Source organism: Lepeophtheirus salmonis, chromosome 5 (assembly GCF_016086655.4).
Source record: "Lepeophtheirus salmonis chromosome 5, UVic_Lsal_1.4, whole genome shotgun sequence".
Classification (NCBI taxonomy): Eukaryota; Metazoa; Arthropoda; class Copepoda; order Siphonostomatoida; family Caligidae; genus Lepeophtheirus; species Lepeophtheirus salmonis.
Window position 1 is genome coordinate 24,183,582 of NC_052135.2, and position 22,694 is coordinate 24,206,275.

At 32.1% G+C, this 22,694-nt stretch overlaps 1 protein-coding gene and 2 long non-coding RNA genes across 4 annotated transcripts; 1 reads left to right on the forward strand and 2 right to left on the reverse strand.

The window, feature by feature from the left end:
- The first annotated feature begins 372 nt into the window (after positions 1–372).
- On the forward strand, positions 373–3,041 carry LOC121118408 (uncharacterized). Of its 2 annotated transcripts, XR_005864433.2 has the most exons (5): positions 373–801; positions 863–1,174; positions 2,003–2,236; positions 2,285–2,389; positions 2,455–3,041. It is a non-coding gene; the product is annotated as an uncharacterized lncRNA (long non-coding RNA). The 2 variants fall into 2 exon arrangements; XR_011780075.1 differs by having other exon boundaries at positions 2,003–2,389.
- A 3,883-nt stretch (positions 3,042–6,924) lies between these two features.
- l(3)80Fg (dnaJ homolog subfamily C member 16 l(3)80Fg) lies at positions 6,925–9,827 on the reverse strand. Its single transcript, XM_040712714.2, has 3 exons — positions 9,688–9,827; positions 7,315–9,613; positions 6,925–7,252 (listed from the first exon to the last, which is right to left on the reverse strand). Exons 2-3 carry the CDS (start codon positions 9,485–9,487, stop codon positions 6,999–7,001), a joined length of 2,427 nt encoding a protein of 808 aa, XP_040568648.1. The 5' UTR covers positions 9,488–9,613; positions 9,688–9,827; the 3' UTR covers positions 6,925–6,998.
- Positions 9,828–20,518: 10,691 nt separating this feature from the next.
- Positions 20,519–21,652, reverse strand: LOC121118165 (uncharacterized). Its single transcript, XR_005864358.2, has 2 exons — positions 21,176–21,652; positions 20,519–21,086 (listed from the first exon to the last, which is right to left on the reverse strand). It is a non-coding gene; the product is annotated as an uncharacterized lncRNA (long non-coding RNA).
- Between the last annotated feature and the right edge of the window lie 1,042 nt (positions 21,653–22,694).

Consider the following 22,694-nt stretch of genomic DNA (forward strand, 5'->3'; position numbering starts at 1 on the left):
TTTAAATAAGAAAGGAACTCCTTATGTTTTCCTGTTAGTGATGGAGCACCATCTGTAGCACACGTAATGGTGTTTTTCATAGGTATATCAAAGAATTGTTCAACAACTTTAAAAGTAGATACCCCTCGAGTGTCTGTATCCAATTCCTTAGCAAACAGTAATTCTTGCATTACTTTATTGCTTTTAATAAAACAACTATACCTTAAGAGCAGTGCTTTATTGCCCTGTAACGTAAATTCATTCAGCTGCAAGCGAAACCTTTGTTTTTTAGAATGTCAAACAAACTTTCTTCAATATCTTCAGCCATTTCATGAATCCTTCTTCGAACACTATCATCACTAAGAGGAACAGATTTAATAATAGCATGAGGAGAACTATGATGTACTACTGTGTGTAAACTCCTTCTATAACAGGTAAAAGAAGCTGCTCTCCAATTGAATACTGCTTGCCTTATTTAGCAATTAGTTTGGCAATATTGTAAGAACAAACAAGTCCATCATCACCTTTTTATTCGTGTTTCGTCATAAGTGAGACAATGGATTTCTTTTGCTTTAACTTGTCTCTTAAAGCTTGAAAATAAGACAAATCCTTATTCTCTTTCTCTGGATGCAGTGAACCTTGATAGCTTCATCGCCTCGTTAGAGTTCTTTCTCACAAATGAGACAAATTGGTTTTTGAACAGTGTGAGGAGAAGTAACAAAGCCAAATTTCAAATATTCAAAAGAATACTGTCAACACTTTTTCTTCGATGAGTTCTGAGACATAATAACGGTAAAAGATATAACGTAACAGTCTTAAAAGGTAAATCAGAAACAGAACAAAAGGTCAGCTTAATAACTTAACTCTACTAATTTATAACAAGATATTGAAGCATGGATGGATATAAACTTGCAAATTTAGCTACTCCAGAACATGAAAGAAAATTTCGAGTGCGTAGTTTTATTAAATAAAACTACGTGTCCTTTACTAGATAAATACTCGCACTCTAAATTTTATTCCATGCCCTGGAGTAAAAGATGTCTTTGGAGTCTACTGGAAAGGAAAGAAAAAAGCCAAAAGCCTTCAAAAAAGAAACAAGCAATTTTTAACCCCATAACAGGGCATCACATATAATAATCCAGCGTCCGGCAACAATGCTCAACTGACTAGCTCAAACGATACGTTATTAAAACAGGTAGATAATATATTTGTATCAATTAAAGAGCTATCTCAATGATCACGTATAAAATATGAAATTTCATAATTATAAAGATATCGATAGCACTTTGTGTGCAACGCTCTAATTCAAGGGAAAATTTCTTACTGTCCCCATTTGTCTCCTTAACGCCCCCTATTCAAGGGAAAATTTCTTACCGCCACCATTTGTCTCCTCAATGCCTTTGGAGTGCGGTACGGACCACATTGCAAAACACTGATAAAAATATATAAAATAAAAACAAAAATTTATTTATGTTGTAAAATTGATAATAATTCTTTTTAAATGGACTAATGTACAAATTGGTAACCTTAAATATAAACATTAAGTATCAAAATAGCTAGCAAAATCTTTTAAATCTAGTATCTTTCTTTAGTTCTGTACGAAAAAGTCTCGTAGAGTCAAATAGGTGTACTTGACTTTTTTTAAATTATTTTTCAATTACAAATTAATACTGCCTAGGGGAAATTGATAGCTAAGACATACATGTAATGTTAATATAGAAGCATAAAACAATCGAAAGGTTCATCCGATTTTCTGGGACAAGCCTCCAAACGCAAGAATACACCCATTAGACTCTGCTTTACCTTTTGTGTACTTGAATTTGATTTTATGGTGCTACTAGATTTGATTGTTTAAGAGTACAAGTTATGAAGCCAAGTAAACATTTGAGCTGTGTCTTTGCAGAAGGAGTTATACATACTATTCCTATAATGTAACTGAACATGAGTGTTTAATTTTTTTGTTTTAACAAATGTAGCATTTTTGGAATTTCAAAATTTAAAGTTTTTTGTATTTATATTGCAGTTTAACATAGTAAAATACATCTGTACTACCAAATGTGAAGTATGTCTAGTAATCGAGCATTTCATTGGGTGCTCAAAGTTTATTAATTTTGTGGAGATCCTAGATCTTTGCAAGAGTAATGTTTCAATATGGTGATAAGCAATTTGGCCTTTTAGAAGAGGAGTCCCGACTCAATAAGTTTGGGAATTGCAATGGTATTCAGATATTCCTACAGAAGTCTATTGAAGTTAAGAGGTCTGTTATATCAGTTAACACTTCCAAATAACTATTTATATGTAATAGCAAAATAAAATATACTTTGCAAACCAAAATATCGAGAATAGAGAAGCACATTATCTTAACGAGTCTAGAATAATCTTCCACTAGTTTTCCAACGACAAAGGACAGGTAATAAAAAAATAAGGCGTGAGCTTAAAGTGTTTAGGTTATATAATTATTAATTATCCAAATAGACCGTATATCACGAAGTCCAACTTATAAATGGAATTGATATAAATGTGATTGAGTGAGTGATTTCTGCATTATATAGATCAAGAAAACTTAAGGACTCGAATTAATGAAATAGTTATCATGGAGTGGGAGACGAAGCAGAGTTGACTTGCAAGAATTTCGACGCAGTTCTCTAATCCCCCTCCTTTTGTAGACTGCTGAGTATGGGAATTCAAATTCCTGAATACACACGTCCAAAGGTTTTGTGAATCAAAAAGAAGTTGCAAGTCCACCTATTTAGGCCTCCAAAATGACCTACGTCAACAATACTTAAATCAATCGAAACCACTACGTACAAAAGTATACTAATAACTGCCAACCCAATATTTTACCCCTTCTGAAGCATTTAACTGTAAAGAAATGTTAAGATAAATTAACATACCGTTACCGTCTATCAAGGTGGTTATATATAGTCACCTTGCCGTCTATGGTTTAAGTCTATACCGTGGTATAAATTTTAGACCCACCACTTGTAAATGGATCAAGAAAATGGTACACTCATCTTTAATTCTTCTATAGAGCAATAAATATACCAAAATTTAGCATACTCCTTTAAAGATGAATGTCAAGGTTAATATAAATACAAGGTTGGACCATCATGTAATCGGGCTTGCTAGAATTTTCAATCTGATGTATTGTACCGACTGCTGGGCAGGGCAGGGAGATTTTGACAAAACACGCAACCATTCATAGTCTATGACGTCACTATTGCTAGAATGTCAAATTTAATGTATCACACCCATTCTCATATTTCAATGTTTCATTTGTATTATGACAGCCGATTGGTTCTATAAAGGAATGTTTTAGCGCATTGTCTCAGCTTGGGAAACCAGGGAAATCCAGATATGTGCCTTAGAATTCTAAAGCACTGATCCAAATGTAAAGTAATCCTGGGACTATTTAAAGGAGGACAAAACCTATAGACCCTATTAGGTACGACTTGGATATTTCAATCTCATGCATGATTTATTTATTACTACCGAGTCTCTTTTGTCATTGGAAAACAAGTGCAAGGTGATTCTAGACTGGTAAAAATATTGTGCTTCTCTTTTGTCAGTATTTTGGTCTACAATGCATATTCTATTCTTATATTACATATAAATAGTTATTGAGAACTATATAATTCCCGAATGAATTACCCAGTGAGGAACAAAGAATTTATCGTTTCTTATCCACAGCTCCTTCATTGAAACTCTTGAAGTAAGTTCCTTCCAAAGTCGACTTTTTTTCGTCTCTTATTTGAATAAAAATATTTCATTGTTTAGAATCATTCAGTTTCCTTGATGTATATGGATATGTATGGATGTTCGTTGTTGTTGATCCTAATTCTAATTCTAGCAAAATTCTAATACTAATTCTCTTGGATTTTTCACACTATATCAATCCGGTTAAGTAAGGTAATCTACAAAGTCTCATCATCGCAACTTCCCCCAAAAAAAAAAAAAAACTTTTTTGCACAAATTTTTCAAGCAAATAGTTAATAGCATTTATTGGAATTGTAAAAGAAACACTAACTTACCAATATTTTTTTCGTACTTGTGAAGACAAAAAAGTTTTGAAGAATAATGTTGTCGAAAAAATAACACTCGATAATTGGTTCATTTCGAAAATATTGCAAAAATTATGAAATAAATTGTTCTGGAAATTGAAAAAATTCAGACGATTTAGTTGTGTTGTCATTTTTTTGTGCAAAATGTATCGTTTTCTGTGAACATATAAAGGGCATGTACAAACACACACACAATCTCTCTTTTATATATATGTTACCGGCAATATGTATACGTAGGCTGCTATTTATATATTTCTGACCTAGGCTACACTAAGTGTTGCCAGGTGCAATTTGACATTTCCTTTGGTAGGTTTGATATTTTTGTAGCATAATAGTACTCAGAATGTTTTGACGTACGACCATCATTTGTGGTGTTTACAGTAACTTGAAAAAATTAATTTGGCAAAAAAATTGAATTAAGTCGTGAACATATTCGTGCGATCATTTTTCACAACATTCGATGTGGATTATCACGACAAGAGTACATTGATGAACTTAAATCTTTGTATGGTGATGAAGCACCATCCTATAGCATTGTGAACACTGGTTTAATTAATTCAATCGTGGTCGACGCTCGCTCAAAGACGAATTCCGTGAAGGTCGTCCAAAAACGGCTGTTGTGCCAGAGAACATTGATGCCGTGCGTGAGTGTTATGTATTTCATACTTCCTTTCTTGTTCTTAACTTCTTGCATATTCGTCTATGTATTATAAGTACTGTGTTTTACGTATTATAAATAGTCTCGTATTGTGTAAATAAATTAGAGTATAGTTAGAATACACATCATCTTATAAACTTATCTTATTCCTCCACACCATTTCATCTTCTCATTTGTCTCTCGGTCATCCTGGATCTCTCCACCTTATAAATAAGTTTGTCTCTCTCCCTCGTCAAGACGCAACAGTGAGGTGATAATGCAAGATCGTCATGCCACATACCGTGAGATAGAGGCATCCCTAGGCATTTCTTCCACAAGGATACATTCGATATTGCATGTACACCTGGCAGTAAAAAAAAGTTTGTTCTCGTTGGATCCCGCACTATTCGACAATAGCTCAAAAGAAGGCTCGTCGTGTCGATTGGTGCAAAGAAACGTTGAAAAAATATGCTCGGGGTGCTTCAAAAGACGTTTACAAGATCGTCACAAGTGACGAATCAAGGATTTATGCGTAGGAGCCCGAAACAAAACAAAAATCAACCGTGTGGGTTTTCGAAGACGAGCCACATCCAATGAAAGTTGATCGTGGAAGAAGCACTTCGAAACAGATGGTTGCCTGTTTCTTCAACAAAACTGGTCATGTGGCGACTGTTCCACTTGAGCAACGTAAGACGGTCAATTCTGAGTGGTACAACACAATTTGTTTGCCTGAAGTCTTCAAAGAAATTCGAAAAACGAACAAGAGAAGACGAATCATTCTTCACCATGACAATGCGAGCTCTCACACACAGGTTCAAACCAGTGCCTTTTTGAATGGACAAAACATCAAATTGATGGGTCATCCACCTATTAGCCCTGACTTGGCACCCAATTACTTCATTTTATTCCCGCACATCAAGAAAAAAATGTGTGGTCAACGATTTTCGTCGCCAGAAATTGCCGTTGAAACGTTAAAAAAACCATGTTTTGGAGGTGTCTCAATCGGAGTAGAAAAAGAGCATGGACAATTGGTTAGAGCCTATGCAAAAATGTATAAATCGTGCTGGAGAATAATTTGAAAGACAATAAAACCCTTTTTGATGATAAATATTCCCATTCTCATTATTAGGTCAGAAATATATATAGCAGCCTACGTTATTAGGTATTATATAGAATACCTGGGTAATGTATATAATACCTGATGGTTTAAGGCAAATTATATAATAAATACCAGTAACTGCTTAGGCAAAGTATTAAATGTTGACAAGATGGGATTACAAAACTTTATTATGGATTAGGCATTTGAAATAATAAAGCTTAAAAATAGATATAATTTTCAGAAAAAAATGAGAGGAAAACTGAAACTGAAAATGGAAAAGCTGGAATGGCACTAATTATTACATTATTCTCAAAAAGCTATTCTGACACTTTGATGTTACACACACATACATCTTTCAATTAAAAAAAATTTGTTAAACTCGGAGAAACTGAATGACAAATCGTTTCCTGCTTCCTGTAGATTTGAAAAATAGCTACTGATCGAAGAGGGATTTCACAGTCAGGGACATCTTCAGTTCTCACCAAAAAAAATGTGTTCAATTGTAAATATACAACGCCTTATCCCAGGCTAATGGACTAATTGAGCGAGACTAAATTGAGACTCAAGAATGTTGAGCAAATAGACAAAACAGAGTGTTATTCGATCTGAGAACGAATCCAAGAAGTAACACCGGCGTTTCTCTGGCCCAAGAAGTATTTGGAAAATAAATCTGATCTCTATCTCTGCCGGATGTGAGAAGAACACAAGTAGTGATCCTTCATCATATTTCGTTTAATGATGAAATTTCATCCGAGGTGAAGAAGCTACGTCAAAGGACTAAAGCGTTCATCATTAGTGTTTCTATTAATGGACTGCTTGATACTCCATTCAAAATTTTAGAAAAGTATCAAGACTACTTTGTTCTGAATAGGAGAGGAACTCCAACAAAGCAATCCATCAATAGTTGGAAAGCTGCCTGTGTGTCTCAATAGTTCTTATTAAATTTTATGTTTGTATTTTATTATATAATTTCTACATTCGTGGCTCGGAATCCCCAGCCAAAAAGGGGGGTGGAGTGTAAGGATTAGCTACACCTGTAGATATGACCGGTTCTCCTTTAAGGACTTTAGAGTTTAATAATAATGTTTATAGATTTTACTAGAATAAAGTCAGTCTGTTTCGTGAATCTAAGAAAGTAAAAGTTCATATTGAAACAGCCAAATATATATATATATATATTTCTGTCTAAATAAATAGAAAAAAACAATAAAAACAAAAATGATTATCTGGAACTAAAACTAGCAGGAGATATAGGAAATTCTGGCCAATAATTAATATGATAACGATATGTGGAACCTTCGAACAGTCTATCGAGCCACATTTGTAGACCATCTAACAATTGATCCTCAAATATTGGCAAATGATCTGGTGAATCTAACAGATGTGAAGGCCCTTTTTTGGGAGGGTTTCCGCTCTCCAAATCTGTTTCATTCTCAGAAGAATCATCTAAATCAGAATCGAAGCCCATAAACGCACCTGAAATATAGTAATCACAATTGATCTGACATAATCACAACAAATTTCAATAAGTAGCTTACCTGCACTACCATTATTTGCTTGATAAACTTTCTTTCTAGAGCCCTCGGGATGTTTGGCATGGTACATACAAAAGTATCGTCTATGCCCATTAAGAGACATGACAGTTCCTATACAATTTTTTGGATTAATATTAATGTCTCTAGGATCAGGAAGTGTTAAGTTGAGAATTTTTTTAAACCAAGGGAGACCTTTTTCTATGTATATGAATCCAAACATAAGGGTTTTATTTCGTCTATAAGGCCATGCCATTTTATAAAATTTTGGAACTAATTTTTCTTTGCTCTCTCTATCAACGATAAGAACAATCGTTCGGCACCCAGGTTTGAGCAGCCTTACCATTCCATTGTATGTCTCAGCTCTAAGTTCATGTATCTTAAGTTCAGGAACTACTTTACCCTTTTTGTCCACTTTAAGTCCTTTGGCTCCCAATTGTCTCTGAACAGACTCTTCTTCCATTTTAACCAAATAACTTATCACATAACTAGCAATTATTAGGAACCCAATTGTTACAACTATAGACAAAGCTGGAAGAAGTTCATCTTTGGTAATATTTTCGCGGATTGTTTCGATAGTTTCTATCATCCTATTGGCAATCCTCACAAATAGAGAAACAGCATGTTCGTCCATAAGTTCTTTGATTTCCGCATCATATGGTAATAAAATACCATCATTTCCAGGAGATGCAAGTAATAGTCTTTTTAAAGTTCTCTGGAGTTCATCAGCCGATGGATTTGACTCACCAGATGATGAATATTCCCATCTTTTGTTAAGGTGCTCATATCTTACCTTATGAGGATCTTTTCTCCACGTGACAATAACAACATTATCCTCTAAAATAGGAGACTGGACCTCACCCTCTTTGTTACTATTTGCATGTTCCATTGCCTTAACAAATTCAGTTTGTCTCTCCATAAAGACATATGCGAATCGCACCCGATCTGATTTGAAACTTCCAGCAAATTCTCTCAGTGCATCTTGATGTAGTTCATATTCACTTGAATCCCTAGTAAAAAGAATTACACAGAACAATCGCTGTCTCGAAACAGTTGGAGGACAGAGTTGATCATAGATTCCCTGCGATGAAAGCCTGGGTAACTGAAGGAACTGATGGGCATCAATGATTTCTTGAATCGTATTTAGAGGTAATTCTTTCATTGTAAAACTAGCTGTAGGTGTTTCAACGTTCTCATGGAAAAGTAGGAGAGCATCGGCGGCAGAAGAGACACCAAATCTTTTAACAACTTCTTTAGTGGATGGATTTCCCATTTTAACATATCCCAGTAAAGCTCTATTCCTGTATTTGTAAGCAGTAGTAAGATATCTTAGACGGATAGCATCAACCTTTCCAAATAGAAGAACTCGCACCCTATTATCTTTCCACCCATTGAGAAATACATCCACATTATAGTCATCAATTGTCTCAACCATTTTGTATGGAAATTTCCTTCGAATAAATTCAATAGATTTGACTGCGGAAAATTGAGGATCCCGATAGTGAATTACTTTCCCTTCCATAAGCATAATTAAATGTGGCAGCTCCTTTGCTCCAATTTTTCTAGCAAGGTCTTTCTCATGCTCTGTATGAACTGCAGCGACACCAAAGCCCACTGGCTCTAATTCTTCAATAAGCCGTCTCCAAATGGGTTCAATCCGACTACATGTAAAACACCAATCGGAGTAGAAAAGTATGAGGTAGGGTTGCTTGTTGCTAGCAGGAAGGACAGTACTATAGTATGCTTTAGACGTAATACTAACTTTATGAAAAGATTGATGACTCCCCTCATTTGAGCCCCCTCCTCCAAAGCCAAATCTAAAAGCTCTCCCATCAAAAAAGTAATTAAAGGCATCAAAAGGCTCGAATCGTTCATAAGTCGAATAATCATGTTTCTTTCTAAAGTTTGGTGTGTCTTCTGTCACTCCATAATTGTCATATTGACGACGTCGATCTGGATCACTTAATAGTTCATAGGCCTGAGTTATTTCAACAAAGCGTTTTTCCGCTTCAGGGTCAGAACTTTTATCTGGATGCCATGTCTTTGCCATTGATTTATAGGCTTTGCGAATTTCTGGCATGCTAGCTTTCCGGTGAACTCCCAGAATTGAGTAAGGCTCAAATTTACCTTGAATTTCCAGAATAGAAAATATCAAGATACAAAAAATTATGAATCTCATTCTTGTCTAATAGGTGTATATGTTTCCGTTCAACAACATTAATCTTTATCTTCTTGAAGAAAAGAGTTTGGGATATCTTTTATGATGGCCACTGATATGTCTTCCTGTTTTTTAATCAAAAGTTTTCTAAAAGAAAATGAGATAATACTTCATAAATATAAAAATATTCTTAATATAAGTAAAATGAAAATTTAACTTACGAATCTTCTGAATGAATAACAATAATTGGTTCTGTATTAGAAGATGGATCCAATAAGGAAGCTGCACTAGTTAAGGAACTAATAACACCGGAGAGCTCAGAATGCAGCTTCCCAGTAGTTCCTAGGCAAAGTCCTTTAGAGTCTGTACAGAGAACTCCAGAAACTGAAGACTCCTTTTCACAAATTTCTTTATTATACTCTGACCTAAAGTTTAAAAATCTTTATATAATATAAAGTTATCATGAATAATTAATATATTATATATTGGAAGATCAGAGTGAAGGAATCAAGAAGAATCATTCAGAATGTTAATTAAACATTTATTATCAAAATTATTTATTTTACTTTAATCTTACTCTATGGAAAGCTTATAATATACAAGTAAATGCTATTGACTAGGAAAGCACAAGAAGAAAGGCAAGAGGGTATTAAAAGTCTATTTATCTAGGAAAAGCCAGGAGGGAGGGGAGAGGGAAAGAGAAAGATATTACAGATTTCTTTTGTCCCATGGCTTGTGGAGAGGCATGAATATCCTTTCAAGGGATACTTCATTTGGACTAACGATCACAATGTGAATTAATATGATAAGACTCCAGATAATGACTTATTTTCAAATTATAGTGCTAGTTGATACTTCAGTTGATTGTTCAGGCCGTGGGAGTCTGGAAGAAGGAAAAGGATTTCCTCTCAAAGTCTTTATAAATAGGAATAAGTAAAACCCACCCATACATAACTATACAATTAAATTAAAAACTAAAATAAAGGGTCAAGTCTTGATGATTTCAGATTGGATATGAAAAAACTCACGTTAATTGCAAGATCTCTTTTAAAGTAGTTCTTCGACTCCTACTGTTAGAAGTTTCTTCCATCCTTTATTAATGACTGAGATGTTAATACTAACTAATATATTCACTCGCACAATTCACCGGAGAAATTCCTCATTTTACTCACAATCAACTCATTCCCCCACACGTCCAACTCACATTTATCAGAATATATTGAAATAATTTTTTATCAAAATTTATAGAAATCAATGCGTGCGTATTATTAATTAACAGCTGTAGCTTGAAGGAGCACACACAGTGAGTTTTCCAACACGTCGATATCTTTGGCGTATCACGCAACCTGTCCTCCAAAAAGAAACGGGGGGAAAAGTCCAAAATCATCTGGTAGTTAGCCAAATGAGTCAATCACACCAACTGCTATTTATTTCTAAAGTATATATATTCCCCTTTTTAGGTACTCCCAGACTATCACTCTCATATTATTGTTATACAATTTTTAAAATGAACTAAATAAATATATTTCTTAATATTGAATTCTTACATAGTATTTTATTCGATACAGTATTATAATTAAATATTTTATCAAAAGCGTCGCTATACATTTGTTTTTCTATATGGTAGCTAAAAATTCTTCATATAAATAATAAAATGGGTAATATATGCGACGAGGGATCGGAAATTTTTTTTATTCCTGTCCTTTTGGAGACCGAGCATAAGTAACAATAACTTATTACTTCGTTTAATTATTTATCAAAAATAATAAATTATGAAATACCATGACGTATCACGTCGAAGGATAGAATCGACAGCTGACAAAAAAAATACATAGGGTGTTTTGTGATAGCGAGATAACGCTGTGCTAAGTATCTTACAGTGGACCAAGGCTCAATCACTTAACCTCATATAGGGGTGTGTATTTTTTTTGGGTTAAAAATCAAATTGCAAAGCCTAATTGACTTTGTATTACAATAGTACTCCTTTGTTATTTCATCAGCATCAGATAATTAATCTATCAATGAGTTCTAAATAGTCCCAGTATTAGTTTATTAGAACCAATGTTACTAAAACATTGATTAAAACCCATTGTGCTACAATTATCTTCCACAATGACAACATTTTTGAACTGAAATAAAAAAGTTTCTCATTAAAAAAAAAAAAAAAAAAAAAAAAAAAAAAAAACTTGGTAGAGTAAGTATTTCAATCTGGGATTGCTACAGATATTTTAATACTTTTCTAGAAGTCAAATTGCAAAAATATGAAGTTTAAATAGAAAATTTTATCTGTTAAATTTAGAATTATGACTTTGGCATAGAAAATACATTACGAAATATAACGTAAATCTTAAATATAGAATTTTGAAAGAGAGAGGATCGAATGATGATTAATTTATTAACAATAATAATATTATAGTAGACAGTATTGTGTGTGTACCATTTTCATTTCTTCACTGAGTATTATTTATTATTTGCTTTATATACTAATATCATTATTACTATGTATCTTTGAAGGCCTGATTCAAAGTTATTCATCATTACAAGTATTGTTTAACATTTATATCTGTAGATTGTAGCATTTTAAGGTGAAAAACTCCAATAAACAAGTTTTTTAATATATTTTTTTTATTTCATTTCAAAAATGTTGTCTTCGTATGTAGAAGAGATAATTTTTGTAGCACGTGACTTTACATAGATTTCAATAAGTCCTAATACTATCTGGATGAGCACAAACTCAAATCACGCAATCTGTTGTGATCAAAAATATCATTTTGTATAAGAAATTCCATATTGTAAATTCATAATGAATTTAGACAATTAAAATATTTTTCTTAAATGTAATTTTATCTCGACATCACGTGGTATTTTAAGCAACTCTTCCATTTCGGGATAATATTTGAAATTTATTCTTGAGCAAAAAATGATAGCTTCACTGAATGTATACAATTCAAAGTCAAAGTAGATTTATGTTAAAATGTTTTATAAGCTAAATGAAAAAAAATTAATTATTTAAACTGATGAATTGTCTTTCAAAAATGAAACTTCAGTTTGTATTTCTGCAAGATCATTACGCAGTAAGTTATATTCAAATAATTAATTAATATGAAATATTATTCCTCGATTGATCTTTGGATACTAATGTATTTTTTAAAATACTTATTTTTGCCCCGATATGGTTTTTCAAATAAAATCTATCAATTTCTGTTTTTTTCAAGTATGACAATCAATTTAGGCTAATTAAAGTACAATTTCCTGCACACCCAAATAGTTAATAGGAATAATTTTTGAAAGAAATTGAAGATAATTTATCCATGAATATAAATGTAATCCTTACTCAATTTTGAAAAAAATAATACTTGCTTACTTTTGTCTTGACAGGCCAAATATAAAATTTAAAAAAAAATGAATGTTTTGTATGAGGTTTGGCAACAAACGGGTATAGCTAAAGCTCAGCACATTAAAATTTAAAAAAAAGTAGTACTCGTACATATCTACATTTTTAAAGAAAAGTTTATCGACGCATAATAACCCTGACGAATATAGAATACTCCCTCCAGTACACTTATATAATATAAATATTATATTTGTAGTGTTTTGTTGGTCCTTATTTAGGACCAAGGACCGTGGTCTACTCCAATCCGGCCCCATCCAGTCCCACTTTTTGGTCCTTAAAATAGGTAAAATTGATCCTTTGGGACGTCAATGGGGGTGTTTTCTCTTTTTTTAATCATTCCCTTCTAATATAATAAATTATATAACCAGGTAACAACAAAATATGTTTTATAATGAAAATATAATATTTTTTTGCAAGAAATGTGCAATAATTTTAATTCATATTTAATATGTTTTATTTGGCTTAATAAACCATCGATATTTTTATGAAAAATTCAAAGGACCGACATTCCTAAGGATCAGTCCCAAGGACCGGTCCTAAAATTGGACTGGACTAGACCTTATAATTTATAAATAAGGACCGACAAAACAATAGTTATATTCACAAGCTCTGACTTTACTGGATTTGTTACCATGTCGTGAGAACATTAGTTTTTATCGTTTCCACAAAAAAATTCTTTATTCTTCGATATTTTATATTTTTTTTCACAGTTCAAAAATGAACAAATCAACGACGAAAGGAAATTTTTCAGAAAATGAACTTAAGAACGGAATAAGGGTGAACGGATCCAAGTCTAGGTACATATGAATAAATATAACATAATATTGAAAATATGTTTTTTTTATTTTTGTAATTACTCATTCATCATCATCAATTATCTTAATGAGAGTAATACTTTATCTACAATTCGATACATTCATAAATCGTAGCAATATCCTTATTTAGTCGTGTATTGAGTATATTGATATATATTTTATGTGTCAGGATAAAAACAATCTTGAACAAAAATTAAGAAAAGGAGAGCATTCTAATTTATTTTTTTACTTAATTTAAATGTAATTAAAGTCAAATATTTTATAGATAAATTTTAGTCAAATTCTAATTTAATCTAATTTAAATCTGTTTTAAGATACCCAAGAATTTTAATTATAGTTAAAAACCTTTATTTTTATTGATGGGACTTATATTGGTCTTGATATGGTCAAATAAAATCTGCTAATTTCTCAATCTTACATTGAAAGGTTTGTCAGAAAATTTGTTAAAAAATGAGATTAAATAATTGTCTTGAATCTTAGCTCTCGGGGTTTGTATTGTGAAATTAATTTGCAAGTCTTTAAAATATGAATTTGATTCAAATTACCTACCTCTGGTAATATTTATTAATCAGGGAATTAAGTAATCCCCAGATATGGTCAACTGAAATTAAATCAATTAATAATAGTTAATAAAAATTACTCGTATTTTGATGTCAAATAAGACTCACAAATTGCTACTTGTACAAAACCTTACTTGTAAATAATATATATTAATAATATCTGATATATTATGTATAATTATTTATCACAAATAACATCTTGAAAATAGGAATAATGTAATAACTTTAAGGGAAATAGCGTGACTTTATGCTACAAGAAAAATATGCATGTGCTCATCCGGATCATATTCATTTGATAGATATAAATGAGAAATTTTCGAAATTAGACACGTTAATCGTAAATAGTTCATAATATTGTAGCGGATGTTTCCAAAAAATATGAACTGATTGGGCTAAAACTCATTGAGTTTATCATTATTTATTAATGATTAAACAAACTAAAGCTGGCAACAACAGATCTTTGTGTTCTTTAGATTATCCTCCAGGGCCGTAGTAGTTGATTTAGGGATAGCCTCCTCACTTTTTTACGAAAATAAACAAATATACATATATATGGCTGATAAGGTTTGAGAAGCCGGCTACAACTCAGCCCTTATCCTAAAAATCTAATGCTAATGTGTAATATATATCACAAAATAATATATTTTATGGGCTTTAACGGGACATCAAAGTATTATTTACATTGTAATATATAAATTAATTATTATTGATTAGTAAATGTCATACATATCAAAGGGTATTTATTAAATTAATATTACTAGAATATATCATAGATAGCATGATTAAGTAACAATTATATATGATATATTATTGATTAATATTATATAAAGCAATTATTTATATGTACATTGCAAATTATGAATTTTAAAGAAAATGATCGTGAAATTAATTGTAAATCAATCCCATATAGTCAGTCGATTTATGTCAAATAATATGCACCTAATGTTTTTTCTTTAAAATTAATATCTGACGCAATAAAACAATGTTCTGGAACGTTCACTCCTAGTCTTAATGAGTAGCTTGATTTAAGAAAACCCCACAAACAGTTGATCTTATCTAATTCTGTGATTACGTAAGGCATAATACAATCATACGTAATATGATGGGCAATGATCAATGATCGTGTGCATGTCGTACCGGTTTACATCCCCAGCTTGTTTTTTCATAATCAAAGGCTTCTTTTGTCGTATTCATTAGATGAATAATGACTAGTTACTATTTTTGAGTAGTAAATATTAAAAGAATGAGCATAAGCATTCATGAAATTAAATTTGAGTATAAACAATGTGAGTCTGAGCATTTAATCTTGGGCTGAGACTCCTTTGACCGTCTAATATTCGTTATTTATGAAGAGCGTGCATTAATTTCTTGTAAGATAGAGCTCTACGTCTCTTAATAAGAACAGCGAAAGGAAGAATGAATATATTTATTAAGGTAAATGCAACTCTGTGTGGAATGAGGATCTCTAGTCTTGAGATTTTTTTTCCTCGCCTTCAACGACTTGAATTTTGTGCACGTGAGAAGAGGAAGAATTTGTTTTTAGTTGAAGTTAGAAGTTTCGAATCAGTTGCAATATGTCGGCGCTACTGAGGTCTGGCAAGTTACTTCGTGTTGTTACAGGACTTGGACGTCCTGGAGGAGGGGGTGCTCCTCCTCTGGTCCAGGAAACGGGTTCGATGCCCGTAGTTCCCATGAGTTCTGCGTATTTCAGTCCCTATGTTCATGGATTTCGTACTCAAAGTTGGGTGAGTCCAACGATTCCACTCCCTGAGGAAGATGAAGTGAAGGCCAACGACTTCATCCCCGTGATTCAGTATGTGAACATGGAGACTGGGACCCTTCAAATTCAGCCTTTAGAGTCTGCGTGTGAACAACTGTTGGCGGAGGGGCGACTCTGGGACTTGGAGAACCTCTGTTACGTATCTTCGAATTATGCATCTCCTAGCGATCGGGAGACGATCTACATCTATACTCTGAAAGCTTATCTGAGTCATCAACTCCCCAATCGAGCCATTGATCTCTCAAACTATCTCCTTAAAAGGGGTTTCGATTTTCCAGCCTTTCGAAGCCTTTTCAATGAGTCCTTCACGACTCCTCCTCCTCCTTGTAATCGCTCCAAGCGGCGTCCCAGGGAAGATCCTCTCAGACACTTTAAAAAACTCATCATTTCTTCTGATTCCCTTGACGAGGCACTAGAAGCATTCCATGTCCTCGAATCGAAAACCAAATTTCCTAGTGTAACTGAAGCCTCCACTCTTATTGAAAATCTTGTCAAAGCTGAGCGCACTGATGATGCTGCTGTAATTGCCGAAAAAATGCTCTCTCGAAAAACTTATCCTTTACCAAAAATATTTAGATTTCTTCTCAATAAACTTGCCATTTCGGGCTCTATCCATGCCATGGTGTCCATTGGACAAAGACTCAGCTCTAAAGTGAAGAAGGAAGTATCGTTTGATAATCGTCTTTGTAATGCATACCTTGCGGCTGGTAAAGGAGAAGTCTTTTTAGATTGTCTTCAAAAGGAGTTGGATTGTGCAACGGAAGAAACGATGGAAAGTGTGAGGGACAAGTTTCCACGAGGTGGTGCTATGGGGTTGCTTGAAAGTGAACCTGCTTTATTGGGGAAATATAAGAAATTGGCTGAAGGCTATGTAAAAACGGGCTATGTAGCTCCAATGAATGTATTATGGACTTATTTTTTCATTACTGGGAACTATAGTGAAGCCCAGTCTATTTGGGATGAATACCTTGCACCCTCCTCTCAGATCATGTTTCAAAAGGTATGCCAGACAGCTAGATCTAAGAACGACGTTGACTTGGCCACTAAACTTGTTGAACTATTACATAATGCCAAAGTATCTCCTCGAGCTCAAGGAATTGCTTATAGTTGTCTATTAGATGTTTATTCTCAAAAAGGAGATTTTCAAAAGGGCTTTGACACTTTTAACTCTTGTTTGGATTCTGGAGTTAAATTGGAAGACATTAATCGAACTGCACTTCTAAGATTAAAGAGTGGACTTGTAAAAGCAGGAATTAAATGTTCGATTAGTATACCGAAAAAATCAGCTAGTAACAATCATGAAGAAGATGAAGATAGTTATGCTGGGGATGAGAGTAGCTAAGACCTTTGGCTCTTATATTACGAATATTAAAAGACTTATTAATATTTTGTTGGGTCGTCGCTCTCCTCTTCTTTGTGAGTCCCAGTGACACCGGCAAATAAAGCTGTGCAATTATTGCTGACATAGTGAAGTCGATACTCATTAATATTTCTGGCTTCCTCTCAGATCATTTAATTCCCCCCAATTTCATATATGTTTATTTTCTAAGTATTTCTTTTAAGTATTAATTTCTTATTTAGTTGGGACATATGTAATCCAATTTTTGCGTTTACCTTTTTTTCAGAAGAGCTTATGATATTATATACTTGAAATTAATTAAAATTTATTTTTTATGCGTTACAGTGTGAACGATAAAAAAAGTCTATGTTTACCAATTGATATACTATGTTCTAAAGTTGTACTCTATTCTCATATATACCTGAGATATGTATTTTTTTTTTGTTTATGATATATTATGCTAAACATTAAATATTAAAATAGTTGTTCCTAAGAAAAAGTTTTTTTATTATAATATAATAATTTTTTTAAATAATTTATTTTGCTGTATTTATTAATTAACATCAGTTATGATATAGAATAAGAATTAATTGATCGTAGTGTGTAAAAATGTATCAAACTGACTTTCCTTATGAAGTTCGCAATTTCAAAACCCCTCCTACCTGCTGAAGTTCATAGTTATTAGTTTCCAATATTAAAACTAACTTGCACCTACTTAAGTCTCACCCATAGGCTGAAAATGCAGGTGGAGGGGGCAGACCACCTGATACTCAAAATTTAATATATATATATTATATACCTAGTTTGTAGTTGAAAATGAATTGGCCCCAGAAGTACAAATTTCAAACCATTTCTTCAGTAGTAGTATTTATTAGTCTATGAATGGGTGACTTCCAACGAAATATCGGATTCGTAGATAAATAGATTTTGTAGAAATATGTCTAGATTTGTTTGCATATAAATTTGGATCTAGGAAAGCTCCCCTACAGAAAACTCGTATAGGGAAAGTTTATACTGGGATGACTCGCATTGGGAAAATTGGTATTATAAATTAATTAAAGAAATTAAACATTAACGAAGGAATATATATTAATATTAGTTATACACATTAAAAATGTAGGAGCCGGATTCTCACTATGAATTAGACGAATGAATATACGAACAGTATTATACATATTGTTCGATAAATTCAATGAAGTTGACTATTACAAATAAAGTTACATATTCAAATGTCTTTGTATCAAATTATGAAAATACACTCAAAAATTTGATGAAGGAGTATACATATAAGTCACTTGTTAAGGTCTCCTAACTTGGTTTGAGATTTATTGGATGTATGACTTCCCAGTTCTAGATATATAACTGGTGATTCAAGTCCCTTGAGTGACTACGTAGTGCAGCCTGCTTCCTAATCTTAAAATAAGATATATTAATGAACAGAGGAAGAACATCGTTCTCATCTCTCTTTTTGAATTCTAAGTTGCTCCAAATGTACTTTGCTGTACATTTTTCCTCCCTGACATCTCTCATTTCCTCCCCACATCCAACCGCCTCTTCTACTGATACATCCCAGCTCATAACGAAGAGGAAATCAGTGCTCTTGCCTAATCTGATGGTATGCTGGTTCGTCCCAACATGAGACTTTTCCAATATGAAATAATACACATGTCTAAAGTCTAATGATGATTCATAATTAAATAAATTGCACTTTTTCCATTCCAATTATTGTCGTGTTTGTTCATTTTTCTTTAATCATATATTTATTAATATTACTTATTTTGTCTCTGGTTCGAACACATTAGTCATTACTCATTACATAAGTGAGAATATTATTTATATCAAATAAAAGAAGGCGAGTCTTCCGGCAAGCGAGCTTTATCCTATACGAATTTACCCAATGCGAATAATCTTAGAACAAACCTTCCCTATACAAATTTTCTGTATGCGAGCTCTCCTGACACCTATAAATTTGACACATAAAAAATGCTTTTTAACTGAAATATCTGATTTTCTGAAAAAAAATTCAATTTTTTAATCTTTTTTTCACAAAATTTTAATTTTTAAGAAGAAATTCTACGAAACTATATAATATTTGAAAAAATGAACTTATTCTCAAGTGCTATTTTTTCGACTACATTATTATCCATAACTTTTTTGTTTTTGCAAGTACGAAAAAAATATTGATAGGTTTCTGTTCGTCATTGCGATGTCAATAAATGTGGGTTATTACTTCTTTTTTTTCAACACTTAGTGCAATAAGTGTTGAAAAATTTAACTTCATGAATTTCGATTTGGCAATTTTTTGACACAAATAAAATGTGGAACTTTCATCTATACAATTTTTTTTCATTTATATATGTAGGTATATTATTTGAAGTTTTTATTCTAATTTTGTTTTTTAGATTAATAATAATCTGTGTGTAATTTCACAGTAAAGATTGAAATCCAGTAGAATCGTTGAATTTCCTAGTAGAAATTACAATCCTATTCTCTTCTAGGACAAAGTACAATTTTACTGATGGAGATAGTAGCATTGAATATTTGAAAAAGTTATGTGTTTTCGAAAATATGACGCAAAGTCATAACCTCTAATTTACCTATATAATTATAGTTAATTTTAAATCGTTTAGGCTTAGAATTTTTACTGAAATAAGTGAAATATAAATAAAATCTTTTTCATTTTTCATCTTTAAGGTAGCATATTCGTGCTAGTAATAGTTAATCATCTACATCATATTTGCCTCTTTGAGTTTTTTACTAGTGCATTTCTTGTAATAGTCCTTGACTAGTGCTGTGTCGTTCGCGATCAATTAGTTCTTTTGAAGGTTTTGTGATTATTTATGTATCCGAAAAGGTTATTTGTGCAACAATTTGTTTTACCTCAAAATCGAAATTGAGGATAATATTCTTTTGTACAACTTGGGGAAGGAACTTTAATAAAACTTTTAAGATTCAGCATTATAACTTTAAAATTGAAACATTTCAATCTCTTAACTAATAGTAAATTCAATTTGGCAAAATTAATTTTTAAATAGCTAGATAGGTCACAAAAACGGTTTTTGAAGACTGAAACTTTTCAAACATCTTTTTTTTCATCCATACACAACAGATCATCCAAAATATGAGATATCCTAGTACACACGTTAAGTTTATTACAGTTTATATAAAATCTTGACTTTAAGTATATTTTTATCTTTTATATTTACAAAAACAAGAATTAATATAATCTATTTGATCTTTCAGAAGGAAGTTTCTTATAATTTCATAATTAACGATGTACAATACCCAATTTACTTCCAATCGTTAGGATCCAAAATCCTCCCAGTAATATGAAGATGGTTAATTAATTGCTACAAAGAATAGAGTTGTTTCCCCCGAGGCACAGTGAGGGAAGCACAAGTGATATAATAAGTATGATTGTGATAAGTTAATAGAATATTTAGATGTATTTAATAGTATATATCATATTCAGAAATGCATGCAGACTTTGATGGACGAGGTCCACATCTTGATCTAGTTCTATAACTCTAGTACAATCACATCCATGACCTCTTGATGAAGAAATTGACTGCATATGAATATCAATTATTCTTCGCAACGGACTATAGCAGTAGTATTCCATGTCTCCTAGAATTAAATATTCTAGAAACTAATACGATACCCAGCAATGAACCTATGAATTATGATGATTGTCGATGGATTAAAAGGAGTAGGAGCGAGTAGTAATAGACGCTAAAGAGAAAGAAGAGCAACGACGGTATTTACTTGCATTTCCTAAGGTATAAATAATATAAAAGGATTGGGATTCCATTTCTACACACTATTAAAGATTTACCACGACGTCATTTATAATTCATAAACACCATAAATCATTCGTATCCGTCTCCCAAACATCCCTAATCATAATTTATCACTCATCTCCATTGACAAGTCCTCCCTCTACAGTCCTGTACAAAACCTACTAACTATTATAGAAACATAAACCGTATTACGTCACTAAATATCCCTCTTCAAAGGGGTAATGAAAAGACAGGGAATGAAATTACCGGTCACAGTACCATAGGGGTATGACTTTGTGTCATATTTTCGAAAACACGTAATTTCTTCAAATATTCAATGCTACTGTCTCCCTCAGTAAAATTGTAATTTGTCCGAGGAGATAATGGGATCATGATTCATGATCTCTACTAGGAGAATCAACGATTCTACTGGATTTCAATCTCTACTGTGACATATATAATAGAGTCTCGTGTGTCATATATTACCTTCCAAAAAAAAAAAAATACAACTGAGACGAAGTATCTTTAAAATGTACAATTTGTTTGTAAAAATTTTTTCTTCAAAAATGAGCAGCCAAATTCATTTTGATAGGAAAAGAAAAAAATTATCAGTAAAAATAAGTCTGCAAAAAGAACAAAAACAATTAATAATCTTCGATCTTTGTATTCATATCTTTCGATTGAGTTCCTTTTTATAAATAAATAGCCATGCCAAGTAAAGTAAACAATCGAATTTTGTGCTTTAATTTAGTCTATAAGTTTCTTTGTAAATAATATAATTTCATTAAGCATTTAACTTTTACTGGATTGATGTCACTCATTGTTTATTAACCTGTTGATACTTGTTTTTCCTTTCCAGACTTTTGAAATATTAATACCATGGGGTATGAGCATACAGATATCTCTATGGGTGTGAGATGTAAGCAACGTGATTCGTAATAAGCAAGAGATGGCGTGTCATACTCGGGCCCTAGAAAACTGAATACATAAATCATAAATATAATATATTCATTAAGAAAGGGTAAATTCTATCTTATTAATCATTGCTATGCAGTAGAATTGTAATAAATTTAATTTGTTAATAGCTGTTACTTTTTAAAAGTTGTTCTTAGGTATAAAAAAACATGTTCTACAAAGTTTCAGTACCATAGAAAAAAATATTTGCATAGGTCCAGAATCATGAATATTCATATTGATATTCTTTTTAATAATATGGTTTCTAAACGTAAGAATTAAAATACTGATTTTGAATATTTCCACTATTAAGCAGATATTTCGAAAAGTGGAAGCTCTAAAGATAAATCTTTAGTTAAGAGACATGGTTTGAATAATTTTATAATACAGAAAATAGATATATCATTAATATCCTTAACAATAAAATGCACTGCATCTTTGTTTATTTAGATGCAAATGACAATTTAAAGTAAAAATTTCTCGTTTTTGGAGAATAATTGAACCTTCTAATACTTAAATTTAACTAAAATTTCCTATGTGTCTTGTCAATAATCACGTTTGCAGTGTTATGTGTCATTTTCATTCTTAATTACTTTAATTAAGTTGA